At 32.2% G+C, this 27,078-nt stretch overlaps 3 protein-coding genes across 3 annotated transcripts; 1 reads left to right on the plus strand and 2 right to left on the minus strand.

Annotated features, from left to right (window-relative positions):
- The first annotated feature begins 8,331 nt into the window (after window positions 1-8,331).
- On the plus strand, window positions 8,332-12,261 carry LOC126657393 (uncharacterized). The gene is made up of 5 exons (XM_050352067.2): window positions 8,332-8,438; window positions 8,530-8,600; window positions 8,711-8,791; window positions 9,094-9,137; window positions 12,030-12,261. Exons 1-5 carry the CDS (start codon window positions 8,342-8,344, stop codon window positions 12,127-12,129), a joined length of 393 nt encoding a protein of 130 aa, XP_050208024.1. The 5' UTR covers window positions 8,332-8,341; the 3' UTR covers window positions 12,130-12,261.
- A 120-nt stretch (window positions 12,262-12,381) lies between these two features.
- LOC126657394 (glucan endo-1,3-beta-glucosidase 1) lies at window positions 12,382-13,995 on the minus strand. The gene is made up of 3 exons (XM_050352068.2): window positions 13,887-13,995; window positions 13,553-13,807; window positions 12,382-12,592 (listed from the first exon to the last, which is right to left on the minus strand). Exons 1-3 carry the CDS (start codon window positions 13,951-13,953, stop codon window positions 12,558-12,560), a joined length of 357 nt encoding a protein of 118 aa, XP_050208025.1. The 5' UTR covers window positions 13,954-13,995; the 3' UTR covers window positions 12,382-12,557.
- A 921-nt stretch (window positions 13,996-14,916) lies between these two features.
- LOC126654929 (histidine kinase 2) lies at window positions 14,917-25,649 on the minus strand. The gene is made up of 14 exons (XM_050348931.2): window positions 24,577-25,649; window positions 22,815-23,006; window positions 21,690-22,184; window positions 20,786-21,061; window positions 19,918-20,087; window positions 19,612-19,824; window positions 19,341-19,527; window positions 18,923-18,974; window positions 18,576-18,805; window positions 18,130-18,228; window positions 17,344-18,011; window positions 16,572-17,072; window positions 15,749-16,142; window positions 14,917-15,463 (listed from the first exon to the last, which is right to left on the minus strand). The coding sequence occupies exons 1-13, from the start codon at window positions 24,958-24,960 to the stop codon at window positions 15,893-15,895; spliced, it is 3,717 nt and encodes a 1,238-aa protein (XP_050204888.1). The 5' UTR covers window positions 24,961-25,649; the 3' UTR covers window positions 14,917-15,463; window positions 15,749-15,892.
- Between the last annotated feature and the right edge of the window lie 1,429 nt (window positions 25,650-27,078).

Here is a 27,078-nt window from a genome sequence, read left to right on the forward strand (position 1 = left end):
ACAATCTATTCTTTTAAATAAAACTAGTAAAATATAAACACTAAAATTAAATAGGATGGTAGTTTGGATATCCTAATTATCCGACATTTATGTATCATGTTCTTTACTTTGACCTTGAAAATAAATATTCAATATTGAATTTCCCTCCCTAGAATATAATTAATCACTACTACTTTCAATGAAATTAATTCCTAGAATGTTCATGGCTTCTTGCTTAGACTTCAAAATTCTATCAAAAGGATAAAAATCAATTAGCTGGTCAAGGTAAGTTTCAAAAGAAGGTGGACTTTATAGACTCATAATATTTGTGTTTATTTATTAATACATAACATGTGAATCGTGTAATACAGGGGTATATTTTTCAAAAGAATATATCTTTTGTTTTCGAGTAATAGAGAGTGAGGTGCAACTATGGACAAATATGAAAAAAAAAAAACAATTAATGTTAAATATATTAAAAAGAATTATATTAAATGCCATAAATACGCGAAATTTGGTAATTTTTGGTGCAATTAAATTTTAATTATAAAATATTCTAGAGTCTAGATATAGAAGAATAAAAATGTTGTTTTATTGTTGAACTCGTTAAAAACACTTCATAATAAAAAAAAAGTTATTAATTTTATTAGCAACATACATCAATTGATACTAAAAATTATTTTTGGAGTGCGAAAGTCTACAAATCAATTTGATAAACCTGAAAATAAAAAAAAGAAACATTTACAGAGTATTTATGCTTAGAAAACACTATTAGATTACTTAGTAATAAATTGGATTCTACTCCCTCCGGTCCATAATATTTGTCGCATTTATCTTTGGTACAAGAACTAAGAAAACAATTAATATGTCTTAATTTATAAACACTTTTACTAAGTTAACCCTACATTGAAATTCGTTTATATTTATGACTACCATTTTTATTTGTTTATTGTATTCTTTCAATAAATTAATGGGGGGCAAACATGGAAAAATAGCAATTAATATTCTCTTGATATTATAACATGAAAAATATTATGGACCAAAATAATTTCTCAAATGCGACAAATATTATGGACCGGAGGGAGTAATAGATAAAAGAGATATATTTCGTCCCATTTAAAAAAAGGACATATCTCATTTTTATTTGTTCCACTTAAGAAGGCCATATCGTATTTTTTGTGCCAATTTATATGAATTTTTTTTAACCCCTTTTCTCTTTCTATAATTAATGACTATTAGTCTATACATAAAATACAATACTATCATAAATAGGGATAAAATAAGAAAACACCATCATAGTTAATTCTTTCTTAATATATGTGAAAAAGTCATTTGTCCCTTTTTAAACGGAACAGAGAGAGTACTTCTTTTCTTTGTTCGACTCAAATTTAAAAGTATATTAAATTTTTTGATTGCTTTATAGTATTCTTTTCTCCAACATAAAATCTATTTATAAAAATTAAGGTACAAACAATGAAAACTCATATATAAAAAAGCACAATTATGTGACCTTTAAAATTTAAACTACTAAATAATAAGTAACAACTCAATACAAAAAATAAAGATCAATTGAAAACAAGAAAATTTTAATCATAAATCTCGTAAAATTAACCTAACGATGAATGTTAGATGGGATGTTTTGATGATTATACGTGATAATGAGATCTGAATACCCGATCCGGCAATAAACATATAAGAAAAATTGTATTGAGAAGCAATTTGTATGAAACTTGTGGCGCGTCTATTTGTGTTAAGGGTTTCTTTTTCCAATTTGACAGACGATCCGCTCGATCGGTTGAATCCTAGTATTTTCTAATCTTCATCTTCAATAAAATTCTAAAGAGTTAGATTTACAACCTCCCAATTTTTCAGAGAAATTGTATTTAAAGTCCGAACAAGCACTAACAATTTTTAAGAGACCTAAAAAATCGAATCAAAAGAAGTATAAAAAGACCATAAAATTTTTTTCAAACAAAAAAAGAGTTCAAAACAAAAAAAAACTTCCTAAAAAAAACTTATTGAATTAAATAATAGATTTATAATAGATAGTTATATGGGTGGAAAAAAATAAAAAAGAAAAGTTTTTTTTTTATAGAGAGAAGAGATAACAAAATTTCAAAGAGAGGAGTATAGTATTTTGCAGGGACGGATGTAAGGTAGGGCCAGGTATGGCCTGGGCCCTACCTCACATAATTAAGATAAGCTGATATCAATTTTCTGGGTTAGAGTTAAATGAAATTAGGTATGTATAATTTCACCTGATTAAAAAATAATGATGTAAATTTTTATTTTATAGCAAAGCCCAGTGTACTATTTGGGTTAGCTTAAGATACTACTAAGATGAGGAGTGTGTGGCAAATCAAAATGTATAATAATTTTAATATTTAAATAAATCAATTTAAAATTTCTCTTAGTTGTATAATTAATAGGAGTATTTTACTCCTATAATTAGGGTCGATTTTACTCGGTTTTTATCACGTTTAGTACTAATTTTATACATTATTTGGCATTTTTATGTTTGATGGTGTTTGTTAATGTTTCAGTGGAAATGAGGTGAAAATCGAGTATTTGAAGCTAATTTATGGTGGATTAAGCGTTGGAGTAAAAGCGTAGCTTGCGGACGAAGGAATTAACGTCGTAAAGAAAAGATTACAAAGTCTCGAACGAAACTTGTGCAGTAAAGAGTTGTTCCCGTTCGAAAAACACTATTCTCGAACGGGAACCATGAAGAAATGGCTTGAGTCTCGAACGAGAAAGCCATTCTCGAACGAGACCCAAGTGAAAAGGTGAAGGTACGTTCGAAACCAAGGATGGGCAAACGAGAATTTTCTCTCGGTCAAAGCTTTTTCGAACGGGAAGCCAAGGTACGTACGAGAACCATGAAGAATTCAGGCATGTCTCGTTCGAGAATGAAGGGTACGAACGGGAAAAAGCTGAATTTTGCCTAATCAGAATTGGACTTGGACTTAATCTCCTTTTACGACTACAACTGAAACTCCTATTTCAAATTCGATTCGTCAATCGACTTAGAAGATTCCAGAGCTTCCTCCTCTATATAAAGACCTTGTAATAGACTAGTTTTAATAATTTAGAATACATTAGTTTTATTTTCATTCTCTTAAAATAGCGTTTTAACTTTTGTTTCTCAGCAGTTTATAAGTAGTTTATTATTAGTTTCTGCAAATAATGATTGTGAAGATTTCAAGTTTAATCTAGACGATTCTTCCGAAATTGACAACTCCGGTATTTATTGTTCTAATTATGTTTAATTCTTCATCTTCTTCTTTGGTTAATTTAAGCTTAAGCATGTGTAACTAAATCCTTTGTTCGGGGATTGATATGAACACTTAGATTAGTTTTCAAATTGGATTAGGATTTATTAAGTGAGTAAAATTGTGTTTTAATTACTAAGATTAATGCTTGAATTGATTTGATCACTTAGTTCATGAATTTGTGTTTAATCAACTAATTGAGAGATTGTTAATTAAATAGACATAGGTAATTAAAAAGTTAGAGGAAAACGCCGTGAGAGCGGGTTTGAATTTAGGTAGTCGTTGAGTTTGCTTCATAATTACAATTTAGTTATTTAATTCAGTTTTAATATTGTGAGAGCAAGTTAATAATTGATTAGCTAATCAGGTTGTGATTTTATTTGAATCTTTGAGGTTTGGATTCAGTGCATTAGAATAGCTCGATTCATAATAAAATCACTAGATAAATTTTGATCCATTCTTCTACTAGTTTATTTGGAATTATCAATCCTTGAGCTTTTGTCATTATTGTTTAAACTTCAATTTATTTGTTTGGTTTCAGATTTTTAGTCTAATTACTTGAGTTAATTTACTTTAGATTATAATTAGTTTACACAAATCCATTTATTTTTCTACTAGCCAATTAAAGAATATTAGAAATTAGTTGTTTAGTTCATTGTTCCTTGTGGGATCGATACTTGGTCTTCCAAGTTATATTACTTGCGCGATATCGTACACTTGCGATTATTTGCCAACAATAATCTTTATTCAAGTTAAATTCTAATTATTAATTTTTCAGCATTTTCTATTCAAAAACATAGTCTTAATTTTCTAACTATTTTTAAATATGATAAATTTAATTTCTAATAGCACTCATGATGTGCGTTATCAACTTAACAATTTGACTAATTTTCTCATTTTTGTCTAAATCCTCTTCGGTTTATCTAAAAAATTTAACACCACTGATCAAACTTCGATTTGAAGGTACTTAAATTTTTTATTATAAATTCAAAATTTTAATTCAGAACTAATTTAAGTTGATTTATACAATGATTAATTATTGTATGTAACAAACTATATTTAAATAATCGCCCATAATTTAAAAGGAAAATTGAACAGGTTTTTAAAATAAATGAAAAAATTGATATATTTTATGTCATGCAATTTTTAACTTTTTATTTTATCTTACATTAATATAATAATTATACATATTGATTATATTTTTCGTTTTATGATACTTGGATTTGTGCCCTACTTGAATTTTGGGCTGGCTTCGTCACTGGTATTTTGCAATGTTAACATATTGGATTCTTGAACAATGATATTCAGATTTTACAAATTTTTTGGTCAAAGTCTCAAACAAAAATGTATTTATAAATAAGAAACTATTAAAAATAGGGTCAATGTCATAAAAATTCACCAATTTTATACATTTTCTCATTTTAATCACGCAGTTTGAATTTTCTCATTTTCATGCACGAACTGTCATTTTTTCTCAAATTCATGCACGATGCTGAGGTGTCACGGCTCTATTGGCGTAATTCGCTGAGGTGGAGGTCATTTTACACCAATAATAGAGTGCCACCTCAACACCGTGTATAAATTTAGGAAAAAGTGGTAGTTCATGTATGAAAATGAGAAAATTTAAACTGCGTGATTAAAATGAAAAAATGTGTAAAGTTCGTGTTTTTTTTTGACATCAACCCTTAAAAATATTACTCACCATTTTAATAAAACTATTCACTTTTTCAATTTTCTTTTATGACTTTTGTCCATCTCCAGTGAAATAACAACCTTTAAAATTAAATTTTTTATATTTAAAATTCACAAACAATCTAGTATTTAAGGATATTATATGAAATTTTTGTGACTATATTAATTAAGAATATTATAAAAAAAGTAGATAAAATCGTGTAAAAATTTATTGTAATAATTGTGTTTCTTAAAATGTATGATAATATGAAAGTGGATAACTCTATTAGGACAGAAGAAGTATGATTTATGAGTTTATAAATTTTTTAAAAACTTTCTAGTATTTTTATAAGGCTTAATATTTTAAAAACTCTCCACCTTTTAACCCCTTTTTAATTGCACCCTCATATTGTAAAATTACATATTTCACCCAAATTACTACCTTCGGTTTTCAATTCCACCCTAAATCATCAAATTGACCTCTTTTTCATTCGAAAGAGAATTATAATCAATATTTTATATTTTAACATACATTTTAAATAGTCATTGATGTTATAATTAGAACAAAAAACTATTCTTATCTATTTGCATTTTTTTTCAATTTAAACACATTTGAGCAAACTTGGCATTGCATCTCTCAACCTATCATTTTTAGCATAAAAAACCAATTTTTTTATTTTTGTGGTATTTATAACCTAAATGCCTCGATGTCGTTTTAGCATTCAAAACGGCCAAAAAGACATCTTTTTTCTAGGAAAAAAAATGTCTGAACAACTCTAGGCTATAAGATAAATGATTTGAAATATTCGGATGTGTGATGCCATGTTTAGTAGAATGCGCTTAAATAAACAAAACACAAAATGCATGAATATTTTATGATAACAATCCTATTTTTAACAATTTAAAATTTTCATATCAAACTGAACAAGTTGGCATGATTAATTTTTTTATTCAACTCGAGTTTTCTTATTTAGTTTCTACTAAAATTATTTGAATATTTTATATATTCAAAGTCGACCTATAAAAAACTTTTCTTCCGATATTTTCATATCAAAAGAGAATTTAATTTATCAAACAAGTTTAATTACTTGTTTTGATTCAGATATCAGATTACATTGGAAGTAAATATATGAAGACGCAAGTTGTAAGTAAAATGAATTAACAGGTCAATTTAATCAGAAAACCAACTAGAAAAAATATAAAAATAATATAAAATTGATAAATATTTTAAAAAAAGGTTAATGACCAAAAAAAATTCCCACCTTTTCAGTTGCACCCTGACATTGCAATTTTGTCAATTGCACCCAAATTCGCACCTTTAGATTTCAATTCCACCCTAAAAATCAAATTGGATTCCTTTTCACTTGGAAAATATTCATAAAAACATATAAAGTACTCGTTTGAACTCTTTTCCACATAAAAACTTAAAAGTAGATGGCTTATTTTTACTTTTTTCAAATGGAGAAGAGATCAATTTAATATTTGAGGGTGGAATTGAAACTCAAAAGTACGAATTTGGGTGCAGCTGATAAAATCGCAACGTCCGAGTGTATTTGAAAAGGAGCTAAAATGTGGGGTGTTTTTCGGTGAATAACCTTAAAAAAAGATTCTATGTTTTTATTTTATATTTAAAAATAGTCATTTCATACACACTACATCAACAATGTATATTTTATAGAAGATAAGAAGTATAAAAAGTTAATGTATTTTTATGTTTTAGGTAAAAATAAATTTTATAACTTTTTTTTTTAAATTTTAGGATTTTTTTGTTAGAATTAAATATTTATAAAATTTAATGCAAAAATGATAACTTCAAAACCCTACCCTAGTGCTTCTCATAATTTATTTTTCTATTCTTGCGCTTTAGTTTCCTATTTCAAATCCTGTATGTTTTTTAGAAAATGAATAAAGGATCAATTCACCCTCTCAATTTGGCACGAAATATCAAATAAGTCATTTCTACTGTTTTTGAATCAAACAGACCCGCAATTTTGCAAAATCGTACAAATCGCACCCTCTCTAAGAGAGTGTAACACACTCTCTGGTTTTGAAGGGAAAATTGTTCAAAATAGTACTCAATATTCTATTCATTTTCTGGTTTAACACTTAATGTATTTTAAATTTCAATTTTACCCTTTATATTTTAATACTTTAAAAATCAATTTGTTTTTTAAACTAAAATTGAGGGGCTTTTTTCCCCCTGTTTCCACCCATTTCTCGCCGGAAAATAGAGGAGTTGCTGCTCCTCGCCGGAAAAACGAGGAGCTCTGCTCCTCGTTTATGGAGGAGCAGATCTGAGTCTCTTCAGATCTACTCCGGAGCAGATCTGACGGTAGTTGAAGGGCGGACAGTGGCGGCAGTGGCGGGTGAAAGAGAAGAAGAAGAAAAGAGTTAAAGGGTATATTTTTTTGGATTAGTGTTTAATTTAACAGTTTAATTAGTATTAATTAAGATCAATTAGGAGTAATTTTTTTTAATTAGACAATCCACTCTCTTTTTTTTGTCAGAAGGGTAAATTTGAGCCGGTTTTGTTAAGTTGCGGGTTAAACTGTACCAAAATCGTCCAAAATGACTCATTTGATATTTCGTGCCAAGTTGAGGGGGTGAATCGATCCTTTGTTCTTTAGAAAATAGTTTATAAAAGAACATTTTACAACCGTTTTTAAAAATCCATTTCTCAAATTTGTTTTTAAAAGAATTTCAAACGGTTTCAAGTAGTTTATTAAAACATAATCGTTCCTAAAAATAGTTATTGACAATTATAAATGGTTTAAAAATTATGTTAAACAAAATATTTTTAAATATTTAGAAAATACGAACATAAACATTAAAACAAGAGAGTAGTACAATAAAGTTTAAAAATCGGAATAATTTTTTGAGGTATTGGTAAAACAAATCATAACGTTTCAATTTTATAGCGATCTAATCCCATTGTTCAAAACGTTATAAAACAAATCATAACCTTTTCCATTTTTGCTTTTTATAACCTAAATTTGTTTTCCGACAATTGTGTCCATTGTTTAAAGTTGCATATTGCAAAAACGCAAAAGGTTAGTATTTTATTTATAATATTTTTATATTGTTGGGATTTAATATGTCAATATATATCTAATATGACTGCCACATGTATAAAATTACTGAAAGACGGTTTGAGCTATAAAATATAAAAAAATGATAAGGTTAGGATTTGTTTTATAACGTTTTAACATTTAGATTAAACCACCGTAAACATGAAGTGTTGAATTTTTTTTCCAATACCTCTAATTTTTGCAAATAAAGTTACAAATGGAGTATTTTTTTTACAAATTTCCTTTTCTCAACTAACTAAATCAAAGTTCCAATCATTAGGCCCAACTTGATTATTTACAAAGTTTAAGCCCACAAAACAAAAGCTATTTATTTTAGCTTTTGACATTTTAATGGTTTCATTAGACACAAACCAAAAAATAAAAAAGAAGAAAAGATCATCAAATCAAATGGAAGTTTATGCTTGGCACAAAGTAGCTGCTATCTCTGGTACTAATTATACTACTTAATTCTCATAATTTATGCATAATCTCTTCATAATTAATTCATAATGTTTTCAATACTGACTTTAAAAAAACAGGAGTAGCAGCACTTGGGTTAGGCACTTATGGTGCTCATTTGTTCAAGCCTCAAAATCCTGCTTACAAGGAGGTAAATTTTTAGTACCCTTTTGTTTTTCTTGCTGTAAAGTTTAATTCTTTCACTCTGTTTTTATAATTATTTTTGAAAAATTATTGATGGGTTTTGATCATGTTATTAAGGTATGGCAAACAGCATCTTTATACCATCTTGTTCATACTGCTGCTCTGCTTGCTGCCCCTATTACTAAACGTCCCAATATAGTAAGTTTTGCTGTTTTTTTGGTCAATTAATTAAGTCCTAGGTAGCGCGGACATGGGGAAACGGGACACTCAGGAATGGACACGGTGAAACGGGACACTCAGGAATGGACACGGTGAAACGGTGTTATTTTAAGGTTTCCTATGTAAAAGATAAAGTTTCGTGTCCGGAACGTCAAGTTCCGAAATGTTTCCGAAACGGGACACGAACGAAGATTCCGTGCTACCTAGATTAAGTCTCTCTTATTGATTGCATTTATATCAATGTGTTTTTATTTTGGGTGAATTTTGTTTTTTTGTCTTAGTTTGGTGGCCTTTTGACTGGTGGGATTCTTGCATTCTCTGGGACGTAAGTTATCTTTTCTCTTATTCCTTGTATGAAATGTTAATGTTGCTACTAAGAAAATGCTGAATGGATATGGACTCTTGCTTTTATTATTTGAATCTGCCATGTAGTGTTTAGTGATCGGTTGAGTGCTTTAATTTGTATATGTCGGCGGTTCCTAGCATTAATGTGGAAGAATCAAAAGATAAAATAGAGAAATTAATCGAGATGAGAGTTTTCTTAGTTTGATACAGTAAAGTTGTAGTGATGTTTTCATGGTAAAAGAGTCCTGCAAACCTTCATGTGGAAGGACTAAATTTGATTATTTATTTTGACAACTTAAAGTCACTCATCTAGCTAACTTCATAAGCTCTCACACGACTGAGTCACTTAATGTAGGGCATGATAACAATTCTACGTCTTGGCTTGAATTCTTTTCTTAATCTCATGAAAAGAAAATTAGTAGACTTCACTTCATTTTCCCTCATTAATCTGCAAGGACATCCCAAGCATGAAAAATACCAACCAAATCCAATAGCTTGCTGACTAGAAGAGGTTTAATCATCATATGAATTGCATCGTGTGCACATCTATACATCTATTCATGTATGTGAATTGAAGAGCTAAAACTAGAATGCAGGTCACGGTGGACATTTTGATGTCTAGAGTTCTGATACCCTTTTGGACTCTTGTCACTTGCTAAGGCTTTCCAAGTATGCCAAGTCAAATCAGATTTAAGTTGGCACAGTTAACCGATGAAATGCTCTACTAAGTTGGTCCTTTAGGTGGCCAAACTAGTTTTAGGATTCTAGTTCTCCGTGCTAAAAGACCTCTCACATTTTGAACTAGCACTTAGGTATATTCTTATAAGCCTTTATCTTGGAATCTAATGTCTAATTTCCTTGAGTATCCTATCGGGTTTAGGTGCAGTAAGCTAGGTACGGACACAGATACTGGTAAACGGGACACTCGGATACTGACACGGCGAAACGACGATTTTCTAAGGTTTTCTATGTTAAAATTGAAGTTTCATATCTGAAACGTCAAGTGTCCGACACATTTCCGAAATGAGAAATGTTTGAATGAGTGAAGTATCCTGCTACCTACACGGTTAGAATTGCAGTTCAATTTCTTGTCTCTCTCTGTTGAGTTTATTTGAGAGGTGAGCGCATTGGGTGTAATTGCGTTTGGATTTTGAGTTTAGATCTGTTTCTGTGGTTGTGTCTTGGGCATTATATTAGTGGGCGGGAGCTTCATTCACCTTTACCAGTGGACATAGAATTACATCAAGCCATGTAAAGTTGTCTGTCATTTTTTGTACTTTTTTCTGTCACTTCACGTATTACAGTTACATTCTTTTGCTAATCTTAACAGTGATGTTTAAAGGATTGGAAATGAATGTTGTGGAATTTGCATCTCAATTATCGGCGATACACTTTGTGGCACTTTTAGACTTGCTAAGTTGGTTTCTAGCTATTTGCATGGTGAAGTGATGATGAGTCTTATGTCCTGAGCATATTGTAGTCATTAAAGACTCCAGAGAATTTAAGGTGCTGTAAGGATTTTTGAACTGAGACATAAGCATTAGTACGCACCTGAAAGACAGCAGAAACGTGGGTATCTTTGAATTTGTGAGGGAGACAAATAGATAGGAAAAACAATACAGAAACAAAAAGATCTAGTGAAGCTATGTAAATTGACATTGATAGAAGATTGAAGAAACAAAAAAAGGATGAAGAGGACGGTAACCATCAACTTCAGCACCTGTGAAGTGAGTAGCATGTGAGAGAGTGATCTCTACCTTTTGCAGGTTGAGGCACTAAGGGTTGTGCTAGAACCATGTGTCTAAGGTGCAACTTTTCAACAACTATGGTCAATGAATTCTTTGTCAGGGGAAATCAATCCTTAAATTTGCCTATTGAATATAGATCCATGTCTCGTTCTTACTTATGACCCGTGGAGTAAAAGAAAATGTGGAGTAAAAATCCGCATGTCACCAATTCAAATCTAGAGGAAGCCCAAAAAAGCGGTAAGTGCATTGTCTGGGGCCACAACCCAAAGTGGCGAAGCCATTTCAGTTTAAAAAGGGAAAGCTGGTTAGAAGGCTGACACTCCTTTCTGTTAGAGATAATGATAGCTATTGTCGGAGCCTCACCTAACAGTTTAAACTATTGGGTGAATTGATTGTTTGACATCATATCATCCCCCTGTGACCAAAAAGTCTAGAGTTTGATGCTCGAGAGCCCTCATTTGATTAAATTCATAAGGTAGAGTGATTCGCTTCAAGTCCAATAGACATTCGCGTACAGGAGGGTGTTAGAGATAATGATAACTATTGTTAGAGTCTTGCCTAACGGTTTGAGATTTTGGGTGAATTGGTTTTTTGACACTTTCTACGAACTGGCTCAGAAGTGATTAGAAAGAGTTAGATGAGGGCTCTGCAAGACTTTGAATGCTATGGGTGGAGCATTCAGTTTAATTGGACAAATGCATTCATACCGAGTCTCGATCTTCCTTACGAAGATTATTCCAATCACACCTCATCCTACTTACGACTCTTTCTAGATGAAAGATATTTTAATCACCTGCTTTTAAACTTCCCTTGGGACCAGAAGGAATTGTTTTAAATGATGAGGATAGTTCTAATTACAGCTCTCTCATGTTTTCTTAGAAATAAGATAGTAATGATTGACTTAGCCTCAAATATATCTGTTTCAATATCAGTCTAGTTATCATATTGATCGAAATAGTAAGAGTTCAGATATTTTTCAACTGATTTAATAGATATTAATATCCGTTCTTTCTATAACTAAAATTTGTTTTCGTATTGCATTATCATTTGGCTTTGTTTGATCATCTCTTACATAGCAAATTATTGAAGGTGGAGAACAATAAGCCTTTTCTGGAATTATGCAGGTGTTATACTGTTGCCTTACTTGAGGACAGAAAATATGCTACCTTGGCTCCATTTGGTGGTTTTGCATTCATTGCTGCTTGGGCAAGCTTACTTATCTGAGGGTACCAATTGCTGAAATAGAGTTCTTTCATGTAAAATATCTTCTGAAACTTCAAAAACTTTATATTGATAATATATTCTTGTAAAAAATATTGTTTCGTTATTTTCAGTTCGGCATTTTTTGTTTTGATATTTTTATTTCCATGCAATATAACATATTAGGCATCACAACTGCATTTGCGGCAACGACAATGGTATCGTTTCCGAGCGAGTGTTGCTGTTTGCATTTCACCTAGCTTATGACACAATAGGGAAGATAAATGCATGATTTTAATGTTTCTTGAACAAAAAATTCGGAAATTTGCTACACCTCTATCCTATTTGAATTCTGTTGCTTGCTTTAACAACAGAATTCAGTCCTAAGACTGCTTGAATTCTTGATAAATTTTCTTGTAATCCATGTTTGTTCTTCTCCCTGCCTTTGGAAATTAGGGTAAGAACTCATAGTGGCAAGAATTGTGACCTGAACATAATTTGCAAACATAAGAAATTAATCACTTGCACATTGAATAACAGGGGCTGTGGCCTCTTTATATATTTATTTTAAAATAAATGAGAAGTCTCAAATTTAAATCTCTAAATTCTTAACTTTTTTTTATTATCTGACTTAATATCAACTTTGAACAATATTTCTTATTACTAGACTAAGCATGCAAGAATCTTTTTTGGTTCGGTTCAGTTTAAAAAAATATATATATATTTTTTACTGACTATGTTTCAATTAGGGTTTTATCTTCGATTGGTTCGTTTTGACTTTTGAGCATTTGGTTGATCAGTTAATTCGGTTTCAAACCGAAAAAACAAAAAAAAAAACTCAGCTCTAGTTAGAGAAAGCATAATGTAGTGGTCACATGTGATGATAACAGTATCTTTTTTCTATAAAAACAAAAACTTTTATGCGTGATTACTGCTAACTTTGACACTAGCGTTTGAGCAAATGTCAGCAAACCCCATTTGCTGAGTACTTAACCAATCTCTTAAGCATATACTTTCTAGGCACATGCATTGCTCATATTTATTAATTTTGAATTTTTATACTTTTTAACTTTATAGACGCTAGATTCTTTTATTACGAAAATAAAATGTGTATATTTCATGTGCCGTGAAATAATTTTTTTTATCCATTTTCATACTTTAACTTGATTGAAATTTAGTCCTACACTTTTAGTTTTATTGACGTTAAACTCCTAAGCTATTATTTAGTCTGAATCGACACGGTTAATACTTGTTACGACAAATGTACTCAATGTCTACAAATAAGAAGTTTAAGGACTCAATAATGACAAACAAAAGTATAGGAATCCAGCACAAAAAACAGGACAAGTGCAGGAACCAAATATGCATTATGCCATTTATATATATTAACAAAATGATGAAAAATAATAAAGTCAGTAAGTAGAATGGATGAATAAATTAAGCTTACTAGGATCAAGTTCAGTAATGAGAGCAGCTCCTCTAAAGTAGCAAGATCCACCCTTATGCTTAAACCTCTGAAAATAGCTATTAAATGCATAAGAAGTATGGTCTCTAACAGTATTAGGATAATAGCAAGGCTTATTCATTTGAATCATGCTACAATCTGCACCACCTGCTCCACATGCCCAATCCAATGCCATCTGCAGCTCCTCATCTGGAGTCTGCTCATCTGCTATGCACCATTGCTCCTCCAGCTGCCCATCTGTTCATCAGAACATTACATTTTCATTAATAATATGTAATTTAATGAGCATTTGTGTATAAATATGGATATGCATTACCTAATCTTGGAGGAGTTGTTGAGATGATGAGAAGAGTTAGCATTATCCTTGGCCAAAATATTGACATTTTGAGAGGGGGGGAGAGACATAATGGTCCCAAATGGTGTTATTTATAGAGCAAAATATAGGCAAAATGCGTATTAGGTCACTATATTTGTCCATCTTTTGAAGTTGAATTCCTACATTTTATTTGTTAACATTGAATTCTTATACTTTTAATTTTATAGACATTAGTGTTTTTGTCATAAAAAGGGTTAACAGTGTCAATTCAGACCAAAAAAGGACCCGATTTAGAGACTTAGCATCAATCAAAATAAAAAATCAGGGATTAATGCCTACAAAATTGAAAATGTTAGGACTAAATGTTGATAAATTAAAGTGTATGAATGTAATGACAAAAAATGAATAAAAGCAGGGATCTAAATATACATTTTGCCAAAAGATAATGATATGGTGGAGTATATATCACATTTTACTTAGCTGCATGCACAAGTAAGAATCTTCTTTTATGTGTTTATTTTTACAGTAGATCGCACATGGAGGATGAGGAGATAAATGCCTTCCACATGAGCTCATTTTCAAAGCTAATGCCTTTTTATTAACTTTATTGGGAAATAATAGCGAAATCAATTAATGGAGAAAAACGAACGACGACTATAGAAAAGATGGTAGCGGAATCAGAAAATGAACGGAGAAAACAATAGATAAATCTAACAACCGATGACTGAAAAATAGATTATAGATAGACAATTAAAGAAGAATTAATAATGCCGAGAGGGAAAGAGCAACAACTGGAAAAAAAAATCGGTAACCGACAGTTCGAAACACGGAATCCGCTTTTGTTAACTGCAAATTCCTAGCCCTAAATTCTCAATGTGTGAACATTGTCGACCATCCATGTGACATATTTTCTTCACATGGTCTTCACTGTCTGCATTATAATTCCATAATGGCATATACTATGTCTAAATTCATCATATTCTCATCTTCAATAATATACCATATTGGACAACAAAGAAGAAAACTGCACTGATTAGATTATATTAATCCATTTAAGCAACCTGATATTTATTCTGTATACAAGAAATAATAGATGTTACAATTTATATACAAGGAATAACATTTTAGTTACAAAAAAGTAAACCTTCATTACTTATAAACCAACAATACCATACAACATTTCATTCTCAAGCTCCGACAAACGGGGACTCCCTTTTTATGCAGAAGTCGCGCTGCACACTAAAACATGTTACAACGCCGCCAATCATAATTTTTCGCGCATGAATCTGATTAGATGCACTAGTCAATAGAAGATTAAAGGTTGAGTTGACCTTCTCAACAGCTTCAGGTTATTATCTTTATACTCTGACGAATGAGGCCGTGTAAATAAAACTCGAGGAAGATTGAATTAAGATAATACAGCTCTGTGCAGATTGCCCCCATGTTAGTCATTATCTTCAACTGACTGTTAGTCGAGGAACCAGTGACGATATACTGGCTAAAGCATTTCATTGTGATTACCAGGTCTCGACCATCTTGAAGCTAGTAGCCTGCAGGTACTAAAAGCATTCCAGGACCTGCAGAATTCATATTTAGAAATTCCATTCTGAATATAACTTCGACGTGCTAGTAACAGAAACAAACTGTAATGTGGAATTTAAGGAACTATTAGTAAAAAAAATGATTTGAAGGAAAACAAAGTAAGTTAAAGGAAATAATTAATGGAAGTCAATACCAGAGGTAGCTAAACAGAAAACGGTTGCACATGAGAAATAAGTCAAGTATAAACACACAACATTTATCTATATGCAAATGTTAATTTAAAAAAAGTGTGTATCAGAGTAATGCTAAGCCAAACTTACCGAGCTGGAAAGATGAAAAGCATGTGTTGTGGCCATACTATCCGCGACCTCATGCACACGGCTCATGGTTAGTCAGCCAAGCATATGCCTTGAGGTTGAAGTAAATTCAGAACTAGTCAAAAGCTGATACTTAGGTACACTAAATTAACCAGACTCGAAAAAAGGAGCCACTGCATTGTAAAGCTGCTCTTCTTCAAATGGCTTTGAAACAAAGTCATCCATCCCACATCTTCGGCATTCTTCATTTGTCGCCTGAATCACATCAGCTGTCATTGCGAGTATTGGTGTGTGCCACTGTGCCACATCTCCAAATGTCTCCGTTGATACTTCCCCAGACGCAATTTTCTCATTAAATTCCCGTTCCCTAGCCCGAATTTGCCGGGTAGCTTCAAAGCTGCAAAAATGACCCACAGAGAGAGGGAATCAACTTCAAAATTCTTAATTGAGAATTTGTGACAAGAAAACCTAAGGTAATTGATATTTTGAATTGATTTAATTTAGTTTAGTTTTGTTTCAATTGAAGACTTTCTTGCCAAATATGCACGAGGCAGTTGAAGCTAATTGTTTGAGGAAAAAAGGGAAAACTTGATTGCCACATGGCAAAAACAAGCAAAATCCAGCTTCTACCTGTGCATTTTGGCCGGAAAACCTCTCGTTGAAATGAAATTACAGGTTAGTAACCAAAACAAAACGAATCATGGTTGGTCGCCAAAATGCAATAAGATGATAGTTTGGCTGCTCCTCATAATCAATTACCCAGAAACCTGAGCTAAGATATTGTAATATTCAAAATTATTCGAAGGTCATAAGTAAAAAAGATTACCCGTCCATTCCCGGCATATGACGATCCATGAAACAAGCATCAAAAGAGTGTGGTGGTTGTAGCAATTCCAAAGCCTCATTTCCACTCTCAACACATGTAACAATTGCTCCATATTTCTTCAGAGCTCCTTCTGCCACTCTTCTGTTCACTTTATTGTCATCAACAACCAAAATTCTCCTTTCTCTCAGTAAATTCTTAAGATCTGAAGGTTTCTTCCTGTTTTCTTGACTCTTCTTGACACTTCCAATGGCTTCTTGGAAGCAAGCAATTAAAACACCTAATCTGAGAGGCTTCATAATCACATTATCGACTAAACCAGCTGATAAGAGTTCACGGCGTTCGTCGGGGTTGATGGTTGTAGCCAGAAGAAACATCTTTGGAAAGTTTACCATGTTTTCTGCCCCACCATTTCGCTTGGACTCTTTTAATAGCTGACGAAAAGTGAAACCGGTTTGATTATCCCAAGCATCTTTGTCGATAAGAACCAAATCCACAGGGGCACTATCAAAAACAATAAACCAATAAATATTAGCAAATGAAATTGAGATGTACTTCAAAATGTTCTCTGAATCCTAGTTTCTCGTTGAAAACACGATATCTAATGTTAATTTTCAAATTGGATTGCACTTTTACTAGTGATGGTCAAATGAACTAAATTTGTTAGAGAAAGGATATGTTTGCTTGTCGAAAAATATAACAGTGTTGAATCATTTGTGTATTTCATATTCAACTAAATCTAAACCTTTTGAGCAAGTTCAAACGTCAAAAATACCTGGTGTAGTGATCTCCAGAAACATAAGAACATCCAGATTTTAGGGTGGAAGCTATATTCACAGTTATTCCCAGTCTCTGAAGATGGTATCTAGTGACTTCAGCTCGAATGCTTCTTCGATCAATTACTAATGCTCTCCACCCTCGGAACTCCAAAACATTCGGATCATAAGGCTGTAACTTTGTATCCAGAGACCTCAACTCTCCTTTTCTGAAAGCAGCTGTGAATGAGAATGTACTACCGGTGCCAGGTTCGCTAACAAATCCGATCTCACCGCCCATGAGGTCAACTAGAAATTTGCTGATGCTCAATCCTATTCCGGTCCCACCATAAGTTCGAGAGGTGGAACTGTCTGCTTGCATAAACGGCATAAAGATGCGGCTTTGTGCATCTACTGGTATGCCCACTCCTGTATCTTCAACTGTAACTAGTAATCTAATCGTTCCAGCTTCTTCCATTACATCTTTCTTATTCAATTTTTTAAAGCTCGCCCAACTTTTCCACCTGTCGACCACAGGACATCCACTTAATGTATTATCAACTTCATTTGGCATGTGTCGAACTATACTTAAGCCTTGTTTCAGCACTGTATCCCTAACATTAAGTAGGTTTGTTACTTCTTCTGCCATATGAATCGAGACAAAGATATGCCCCCTCTCGCGTGTGAACTGAAATTAAACATGCAAAATATTAACATTTGACATAAAATGTTTAAACGCAAATCTGTAGCTTATATGCATAAAGTTCCGAGAAGAAATGTAATCATAATTATCTACGGAAACCAACCTTTACTGAATTCCCAACAAGGTTTGTGATTATTTGCCGGAACCGCCCAGGGTCACCTATAACAACTTCAGGCACTTGACTGGAGACATAAATGGCCAACTGCCCTCCATCAAAACATCAACCAAGTTTGTGTGAGAAATGATACATTCAACTTTATAAAAACAGGAAACAAGGTTGTTATTATCCACAGTTGTAAACTTTGATATACCTGTACTATTACAATCTTACTGAATTTTTTGACTTTTTAAATTACAATTATAATACAATACTAAGGATAAAATCTGATAAAAAAATTATGAGTTTCTGAAATACTTTTTAAAACATTGAAATCAATGGAATATTTATCAATAACTACTATGTATTTAGTAAAGATTTTCATTGATTTTTGTATTAGACTTGCTAGAGAAGAAAGAGCATGGAAAAATGTATGCCATGTCAATATATACCTCGATTCCTTTTTCATTGGATTTTCCAGAAAAAAGTGATAGGACGTTATCAAGAACAGAAGGCAGATCAAAAGGAACAGCTTCCAGCTCTAACCTGCCAGACTCTATCTTAGCCTGATCAAGAACCTCATTTATTAGCGAGATTAAATCCTTTCCACTATTATAAGCAGTCTGAGCAAAGTCCATTTGATTTCCATCAAGATCAGTATCCATCAGCATTTGCAGCATACCTAACATTTGGCAGAAACCATCATTTTGTTAATTACGCTGCTTGCCGGAGCAGAAGTTTGTTATTGATCTTGCCGGTATTGCTAAAAAATTCACTGTTATTGACATATCTTGATTACCTAAAACACCATTCATAGGGGTCCTGATTTCATGTGAAACAGTCGCAAGAAACTGCAAAATGGAGCATAATTGAGTCTCAGGAACATGGCAATAGAGATGTGCAAAAACTGAATCAAAATAAATAACCAAACCGAACCAATAAATTTAGTTCCGAGTTACTATAATAAAAAAATCACTTTTTTTTCGTTTGGTTTAGTAAAAAAAATCAGTTCACTTTTAGTTCAAACAGAACTGAAAAACTGAACAGAACCAAAAAAACTAACTAAACCGACTGGTTTGGCTCGGAAATATTCTAAATCCTTGTACATACGATTTGGTTTGGTTTTGAATAATCTAAATTTCGATTTGGTTGGTTTGATCCGAATACTCACACCCCTACTTGGCAGAACTTTAAACACAGAAGCAAAGTAGAAATACCTGAGATTTGGCCACATCTGCGGCTTCAGCACGAACTTTGAGCATCATCATTTTGCGATAATCCTCCTCAACTTTTGCAATTCTGCTTATGGCTGCATGAAATATATGGCCGACAAGAAGAGTGATAACCAGGACTCCTGATGATGCAATTATTGCTGTCCAAGGCAAAGAAGGCTTTTGCTTGAAACTGTACACAAAGTAGAACAATTAAATAGATGACAAGTTATAATCCTGATATGTAAACTTGTTATTTTGTTATTAAATAATGAACCTGCAATGCATTTCATGCTTTCGCATTGGATCCCCAAAGTCAAGATTGCTGACGTACAAGAGGCCAGTATCGACATAATTAGTCCCGTACATGAGAATTGGAGCTGATGAATTTGTTGTGTCATAAACATTCACAACTATTGTTTGCTTACTAGCAAGCTGGTGTAAGAGCTTCTCAACTAGTGATGGGACATCATAAGATGCGCCGAGATACCTATAAAAGGTTAAGCCAAACAAAATTTTAATGGTCTTATCACAACAAATAAGCAGTAGTTATGAATAATTTTTTTTTCAGGTGGCGTATTACCCAACAGTAGCTTCAATTCGTTGCTCTGGTGTGGCATTCGGTGGGAGATCAGTCTTATAAACAGCAAAAGTAAGTACAACTCCCAGGTGGTTGGATTTCAAAAGCTTAAAAGGAGAGGTCAACACTCCCTTTCCGGAAGCCCTTGCTCGCAAAATGTTCTCACGGTCCTCCTATATATAGGCAGCAATCCATATCAAAATCATCAGCTTATAAACGAACAGTACATATTAATAGAAGAAGTGTTCGAATATCAAAACATAATCATGTTTAGCATATATTCAATAAAATGAAAAGTAATCAAGCTACTCAACAAGTGCACATGATTTTGCATGTAGAGGGTCTCCATATCTTTTTGCTAAAAGGGAAAATGAGTTAAACTTGCAAGATGAACCCAAAGGAAACATTATTCTAGTTGTGAATAACCATTTATCCAGACCAGATGTTCAATATGTCCTACTAACCGATTTTAAACAGATAAGTTACTCATTATTAACACTTCATACAATGGTCTAGATAGCCACTACATCTATCAACGGTTTCAGTTGTAGCATATAAGAAGCAAAAAGTAGATGTTACAGAAGAAAAACATAGCAAAAAATTATTCTTGGACTCCTTTGCTTCCAAACAAGAGGCGAACGGTGAAGGAAACAGTTTTTTTCTTCTATAGTGGAATCATCAAAGATATAGTTACATTTTAAAGTTATTTCAAGAGCATATACAAAAAGTTCACAATAATTCCACAATTTTCATTACTATGGTAAGGACATGCAGGATATGCATCCAAAGAAAAATGTAATTCGTAGGTCGAAAGAGAAGAAATTGATATAAAAAAAAATGAACAAGCAAAACAGAAGTGCCTGAAGTGTACCTTTCCAGACATCATATCAATAGAGACAATATGTGAGACAGTTTCTTGAGAAAATATTACAGGTGCATATTCATCTTGAATTGGTGCAGGATCCAACTTTTCAGGAATATAATCTTGCACAAGGGTCTGGTCATCAGCCTCCATTTTCCTTATTACCCACCCATGCCGCTTTTCAAACTCCTCTCTTTCCGAATGTAGAACTTTTAAAGCATATGCAACACCACTAGTCAGTGGCCTCTCAAAATCTGTTCTCTCAGTGTATTCTCCAAATGTTTTCTGTGAAATTAAAGAAAGCTTATAATAACATCATAATACCATCTAGCATTGCATACTAGTATGACCATAACACTAGTATACGAACAATTTAGAGTACATACTACGGTTTTTCAATAATCTCACATGATGTTATGATCATAAAAAGAGTAATTAAATGAAGACTTAAATATCAATTTGCCCCAAGAATATATACATAAAGAGAGATTAACACCAGAATTAACTTTTTTTAACTAGCTCAAATTAATGATCAATTAATCGTAAATTGTGATTCATTATCCCCTTACGGCTGTTTTTAAATTTGATGCATTTGGTCTAATAATAAAAATTGATAAGTTCAAGGGACTAATTGATAAAATAAAAAGTTAATTTTGATGTTATTTGCTCATTGCTTAAAAGTTTAAAGAGCAAATTGATACGTATGTCAAAAAAATAAAAAATAAAACCCACCAGCATCAAGTCATTTCAAAATTATTCACAAAAACCAAAACAGATTAGTAGGCTAGGTGCAACCAGACTACTAGCTACTGACTATGAGAAATTGATGTCTAGATGGTGCATCGATATAGAATACTTGGTTTAGCTTTAGCATAACAAAGAAATACTGACTTAAAGAGGATGAGAGTATCACCTGATCAACAGCAGAAGGATCTTTTCCATGGTGAAAAGTGGATACAAGAATAGCCAATGCATGAACATGGTTTAAACTCACATTAAACTGATCCTGCAACATACGTGCTCGCTCATCACACATGTTGATAAGTGTCTCTTCCCTCCTCGAGATGATTTTTCCATTCAAATGCCAAAACAACCAAATAGAGGTAAGAATACCAATCAGGACAAAAACAATGAGAAGCTTCTTCCTCCACTTCCCAGCACTTTTAAGAGGACTCTGGGATAGCTGCTGCTGCTTCAGCTGCAGTAATTGCTGCCGCGGCTGAGGCACTGGCTCCGGATGAACAGCTTTCATCGTTTTCTTCTTCCAGAATTTCCAACGAAACCCAGATATGGCATAGGTCACAGTCATTACAAAAAGTAGCCACCAACATACTTTTACAAAACCAAATGATAGAATACTACAGCGATCTTCTGCACAGTATCTCGCTTCCCTTGTTCGTAGGATGTTCTAGGAAAAAGCAAGAGAAATCCAAAAGATATTACTTTATGTGGCATAACTAAGAGTAGACAATTGGGACTAAAAATGTCATCATTTTTACATTTATTACAGAAATGGGGAAACTTTTAAAATGCTAACCTAGAAAAATTTAAATCTTCTTAGTATTACTGATAAACTCTTCCATAGCACCTATGAGGAATCCGAAGATGTTAAATTTCTTCAGATAGCATCAGTATTAACAACTGTTGATGCTATTCTCGATGCATGATATTTACTGTAGGTCAACTCCACCTAGGGTGAACCGTGATATATATACTTCAATTTTCAAGATTAACACTCATAGTCACAAGTTCAACCAACTACAGGATCCAATTTCTTCACAAAATTTCAGTGCTTATAATATACGTAAAAGGTACAAAGGATCTACACTCTATCTACATTAAGCAGCCATGATTTTTCTGAAAAATACATTTCTAATTGTGTGTACCGGGTTTGGCAGTATTGCATGGATATTTGCATAGTTTACCTAAAATACACATTATTCGGGGCATAAATTCTAACACTTGAAATGCAAAACTCCCAAGTAAGACACTTTCATGTTCAATTGTTACCAGCAACAAGTTGAAAGATGAAAAATACCAAATTATGTTTGAGTGGTTGTCTAAGCTCCCTCCGTATGTTCTCTTCTTGAGTCGGGCACTGGTCATTTGCATCTACATCTACAGGAGTCCATCTACCTTGTGGCTGACAAAGAACCTTTAAAGCACAGGCAACGTCATTGTTCATTTCCATTTTGTATCCCGATTCTTTGGTGCATTCCAGAGATGTTATCTGTGATGTAGCCAGAAAGTAGTTAAACATCCACGAACAAGTTTGTAATCTATTGTTTTTTCTTTTCTTTATTGAGAAAGAAAAATTCAACCAATTTTTTAGCAATCTCTCCCTTCAACTTTAAACATAAGGGTAAAAGAATGTGAATTATGAAGGATCAGAGCACGAAATGACTGAAAAATTCTAGTACTAATCTACGGTTAATGATCCAAAAGACGGAAGTTTGATTCATAGCGAAATATGATTAGCACGCTGAAATAGCCAATTTATCCAGTGCAGTCATGGCCAGTAACCTAAAACCATTTCAGTAAACACAAATTAACTTAAGTAAAATAAATTGAGTACACGCCTATATATTTATTGGTCTGTGAGCAACATGACCAGTCTTTTGGTTGATCTTTGATTGAAACCTTGCATCTGAATTTCATCATAACACATTCAGTTTTTACATTGATAAACATGGTATGCATCGTAAGGGTAAACCAGAAAGGTGATACTTCATTCTTTACTAATAATTTGTCCTAAAATAGAAGGTCTATCCATGATTGAATCAAATACGAAAATATAATGTGCCAAAAATGGACATAATTGTAACTTCAATTAAATTAAACATGATAACAAATAGAATAAAACTTATAGATTAGTATTCCAATTTATTTCACAAAATCCACACTTTATCACAGAATGTATACCATTCAAACTTAATTACTTAATTAATTAATTAAGAAGTACATGAAGATTTCTGATTCTTTGTTTTTTGGAAAGATTCACATGTCATGATTCAATAGCAAATTTAGCAAACTACACAGAATGATAGTTTAAGAATATCAATTGTACTTGCACCGACTTATCTATAAAGATTGTGTAATAGCTGTGAATTTCGACACTTAGTTACTAGTATATAATAAAAAGAAAAGCCGGCAATCACTCTTAAATCCAATTTGCAGCTTCATGTATAGCTGCATTGCAGTCCATCTCAATTTTAAACAAGTATCCCTTATAATGTCTTAAGTGCGGCCAAAACACCGAGTTCCTACAAAGAGTTAAAACTAAAAGAAATGACCTACTGTCTCATTCTCCACCTATATTGCACAGAAGTTTATCGATCCTATATTTCAATATTTTCATTTCCATTTCCAGAATCACTCTGAAACTCCAAAATTTGATTTTTTTTTAACCTATTCTGTAATAAAACATTGAATGCTACATTTTGATATTTTTGTTTTTATTTCCGAAATAGCTTCTAAAACTCCAACAGTTACCTATTTCCGAAAACACTTCCAACTCTGAAACTTATATTTTAATAACCTATTTCTGTACAAAATATCATTTTACTGTTTCCCATTTCAACCTTTTTAGTTTGAACATATCCATTTCCATCCAACATAGTTCTCCACCATTGACTATGTTCAACAAATTTCTCAAGTAAAAATAGACCAAGTTGTAAACATGAACAGTTTAATCAAAAGCTACTAAATCAGCCCAGAAACCAAAATTTAAAAGCCAGAAATGGAAGATCTCTGTTCTAAACAAGATATCTAGTTAAAGAGACAGAATTAGAGTACTAGACCTGATCTGATTCAGAGAACAAAGAAACCAAAGCTTGGAGCTGGCTCTTGCTGACATTAAAATGCTGAAGCAAGACTTGAGCTTTTTCCTCACATGAACTTGAAACTTTCCTCTCTGATACCCCATTTTCAAAGCTCAAGAAACACCAAATGCTGACTGTAGTAAAAACACATAAAAGCCATAAAAACAGTAGCTTTCTCCTCCATTTCCAACCAGAATTATGCCCATGCAAAGTCTCCTTTTGCTTCTTAACCCTAAAATTTGCTGGTAATGCGCCATTATTCGACCCGGAAAGCTTAGATTTCAGAGACATTTTAACAAAACTCCACCTCACAAAGATTCTTGAAAGGTTAAGAAAAACTCCAGTTCCAGAACCACAACTCATCACCTTCAAAGAATCCCCAACAAGGCTAAATTTTCAAGACCCACCTCACATTAGTCCTCAAAAATCAAAACTTTATACATAAAACCCTCAAACAAATGATGTAGAAATTGCATGAAAACAGCTTCAATTACCCAACAAATCAAGAAAAAAGTAAGTGGTCCAACTTAGTTCTGATCTCCTTCACTCCTTAAAACCCTATGAAAAACCCAAAACAACCAACTAATCATACAAAAACACAAAAATGAAGTACCAAGTTGATATTTTAAGAAACTAAGGGAATCATTTATTATGCAAGGCACAAATTTTGGATCTTTTCTATTTCTAGCTACAAGATGGTAACTTTTTTACTCAAAAACACTACCCAATCACTAACTAAGTAAAGAAAAACAAAAAAAATGAACACCCAGTTGGTTTCTGCTGAAAATCCAACTGGAATCAATGATAAAAAATGGTGGGCTCTAGCTTTCTCTCTCTAGCTTTATCTCTCTAACTCAGCAAAACCTCTGATCATTAGGTTTGTTGTATGAGTGTGGGTTGAGTATGGTGTACAAACAAACATTTGAAATTTGAGGTTGGGGACATCATTATCTCATCATCTAAGTGGTGGAAGTAAGCAAAACCCAAAATCATCATAATTCTTTCTTTTTTAATGCTACTCACACTTTTACTTTTTTTTTTTTCCTTTTAATAACATTGTTTTTATCATTATATGCTAAGCTCAAATCTTTATTTAAAGGCTTAATTACTTAAAAAACCCTCACCTTTAATTTTGTTTTCGTTTATACCCTGACCTAGGAAAATTGTCACAAATAATCATGACCTTATCTTTATGTTTCACCTCTACCCCAAATTTCAAAAAAAGATGATTTATTGAAAATAACTAAATATAAGGGTTATTTTATACCTTTTTCTAATAAAAAAAATTGCAAAAAAATACTTCATCTATAAAAACGCTCAAATAAGTCCTAAAATTAAAAACCGCTAATATTATTATTTTCAAAAAAAAATCAATTTTTGTATAATTAATAACATTGACGTGTAATTAGAATATATACTAAAAATGAAGGACTATTTTAAACTTTTTTTCAAATGAAAAGAGGTAAATTTAATACCTCGAGGGTAGAGGTGAAACATAAAGATAAGGTCATGAGTATATGTGACAATTTTCCTAGGTCAGTGTATAAACGAAAAAAAAGTTAAAGGTGAGGGTTTTTTAAGTAATTAAGCCTTATTTAAACAAGTTAATACTCCTATTTTACTGTGCAAAGCTTAGATGCTAGGGAAAAATTATATTAGTGGTGCCTTAATTTGTTTGAATCTTTCATTATGATGCCCTAGACTTTTATCCTTTTAAATAATATTTCAAGTTCTCAAACTATATGAAATGAGTATTTGTAGTCATTTTTTTTTTGATAATTGGGGGAGGGGGGAGCGCTTGTGGGAGGAATTGAACCCACAATCTTGACAGTTTGCTGTCCAGCGCTTATACCGTTTGAGCTACGTTTGACTCTCAAAATGCTAAAAAGACAAATAATAAATTTAGTATTTATATAAATTTTATTATCATATTAATAAAAGATTATAATGTAGAGGGTCGATATTTTATGAGCAACAACCAATAGAGACATACAAATATTTTTTATTTTGATATAATCACCATCTTTAATTGAAAAGAAGGTAATTTTGTCAAACTAAAAATATTACACTATCCTTATCCATTGTTGTTTTGAAAATAAAGTCACTTATAATAATAATAATAATAATAATAATAATAACAACAACAACAACAATAATAATAATAATAATAATCATAATAATAACAGCGTGTGGAATTGATTTATTGATTCGTGTAAGATTAAAATATCAAATTATAACAACCAATTTAGAATTTACTTTTTGATTTTATATTTCTTTTTTTTTTTTTGAGATAAAAAGTTCTATTAATCAAAAGCTGATTGATCAGCCAATACATAGAATTTGATAATTGGAGGGACATGCCCCAACCAATTAGATAAACTAAAATAGCCATATGCTACCACATGAGATTTTCTATTAAAACAACATTTATGCATCTCAATTAAGCTAAAGTAGTCATGTGCTATTAAACTGATAATATTA

Source organism: Mercurialis annua, linkage group LG7, assembly GCF_937616625.2.
Source record: "Mercurialis annua linkage group LG7, ddMerAnnu1.2, whole genome shotgun sequence".
Taxonomy (NCBI): Eukaryota; Viridiplantae; Streptophyta; class Magnoliopsida; order Malpighiales; family Euphorbiaceae; genus Mercurialis; species Mercurialis annua.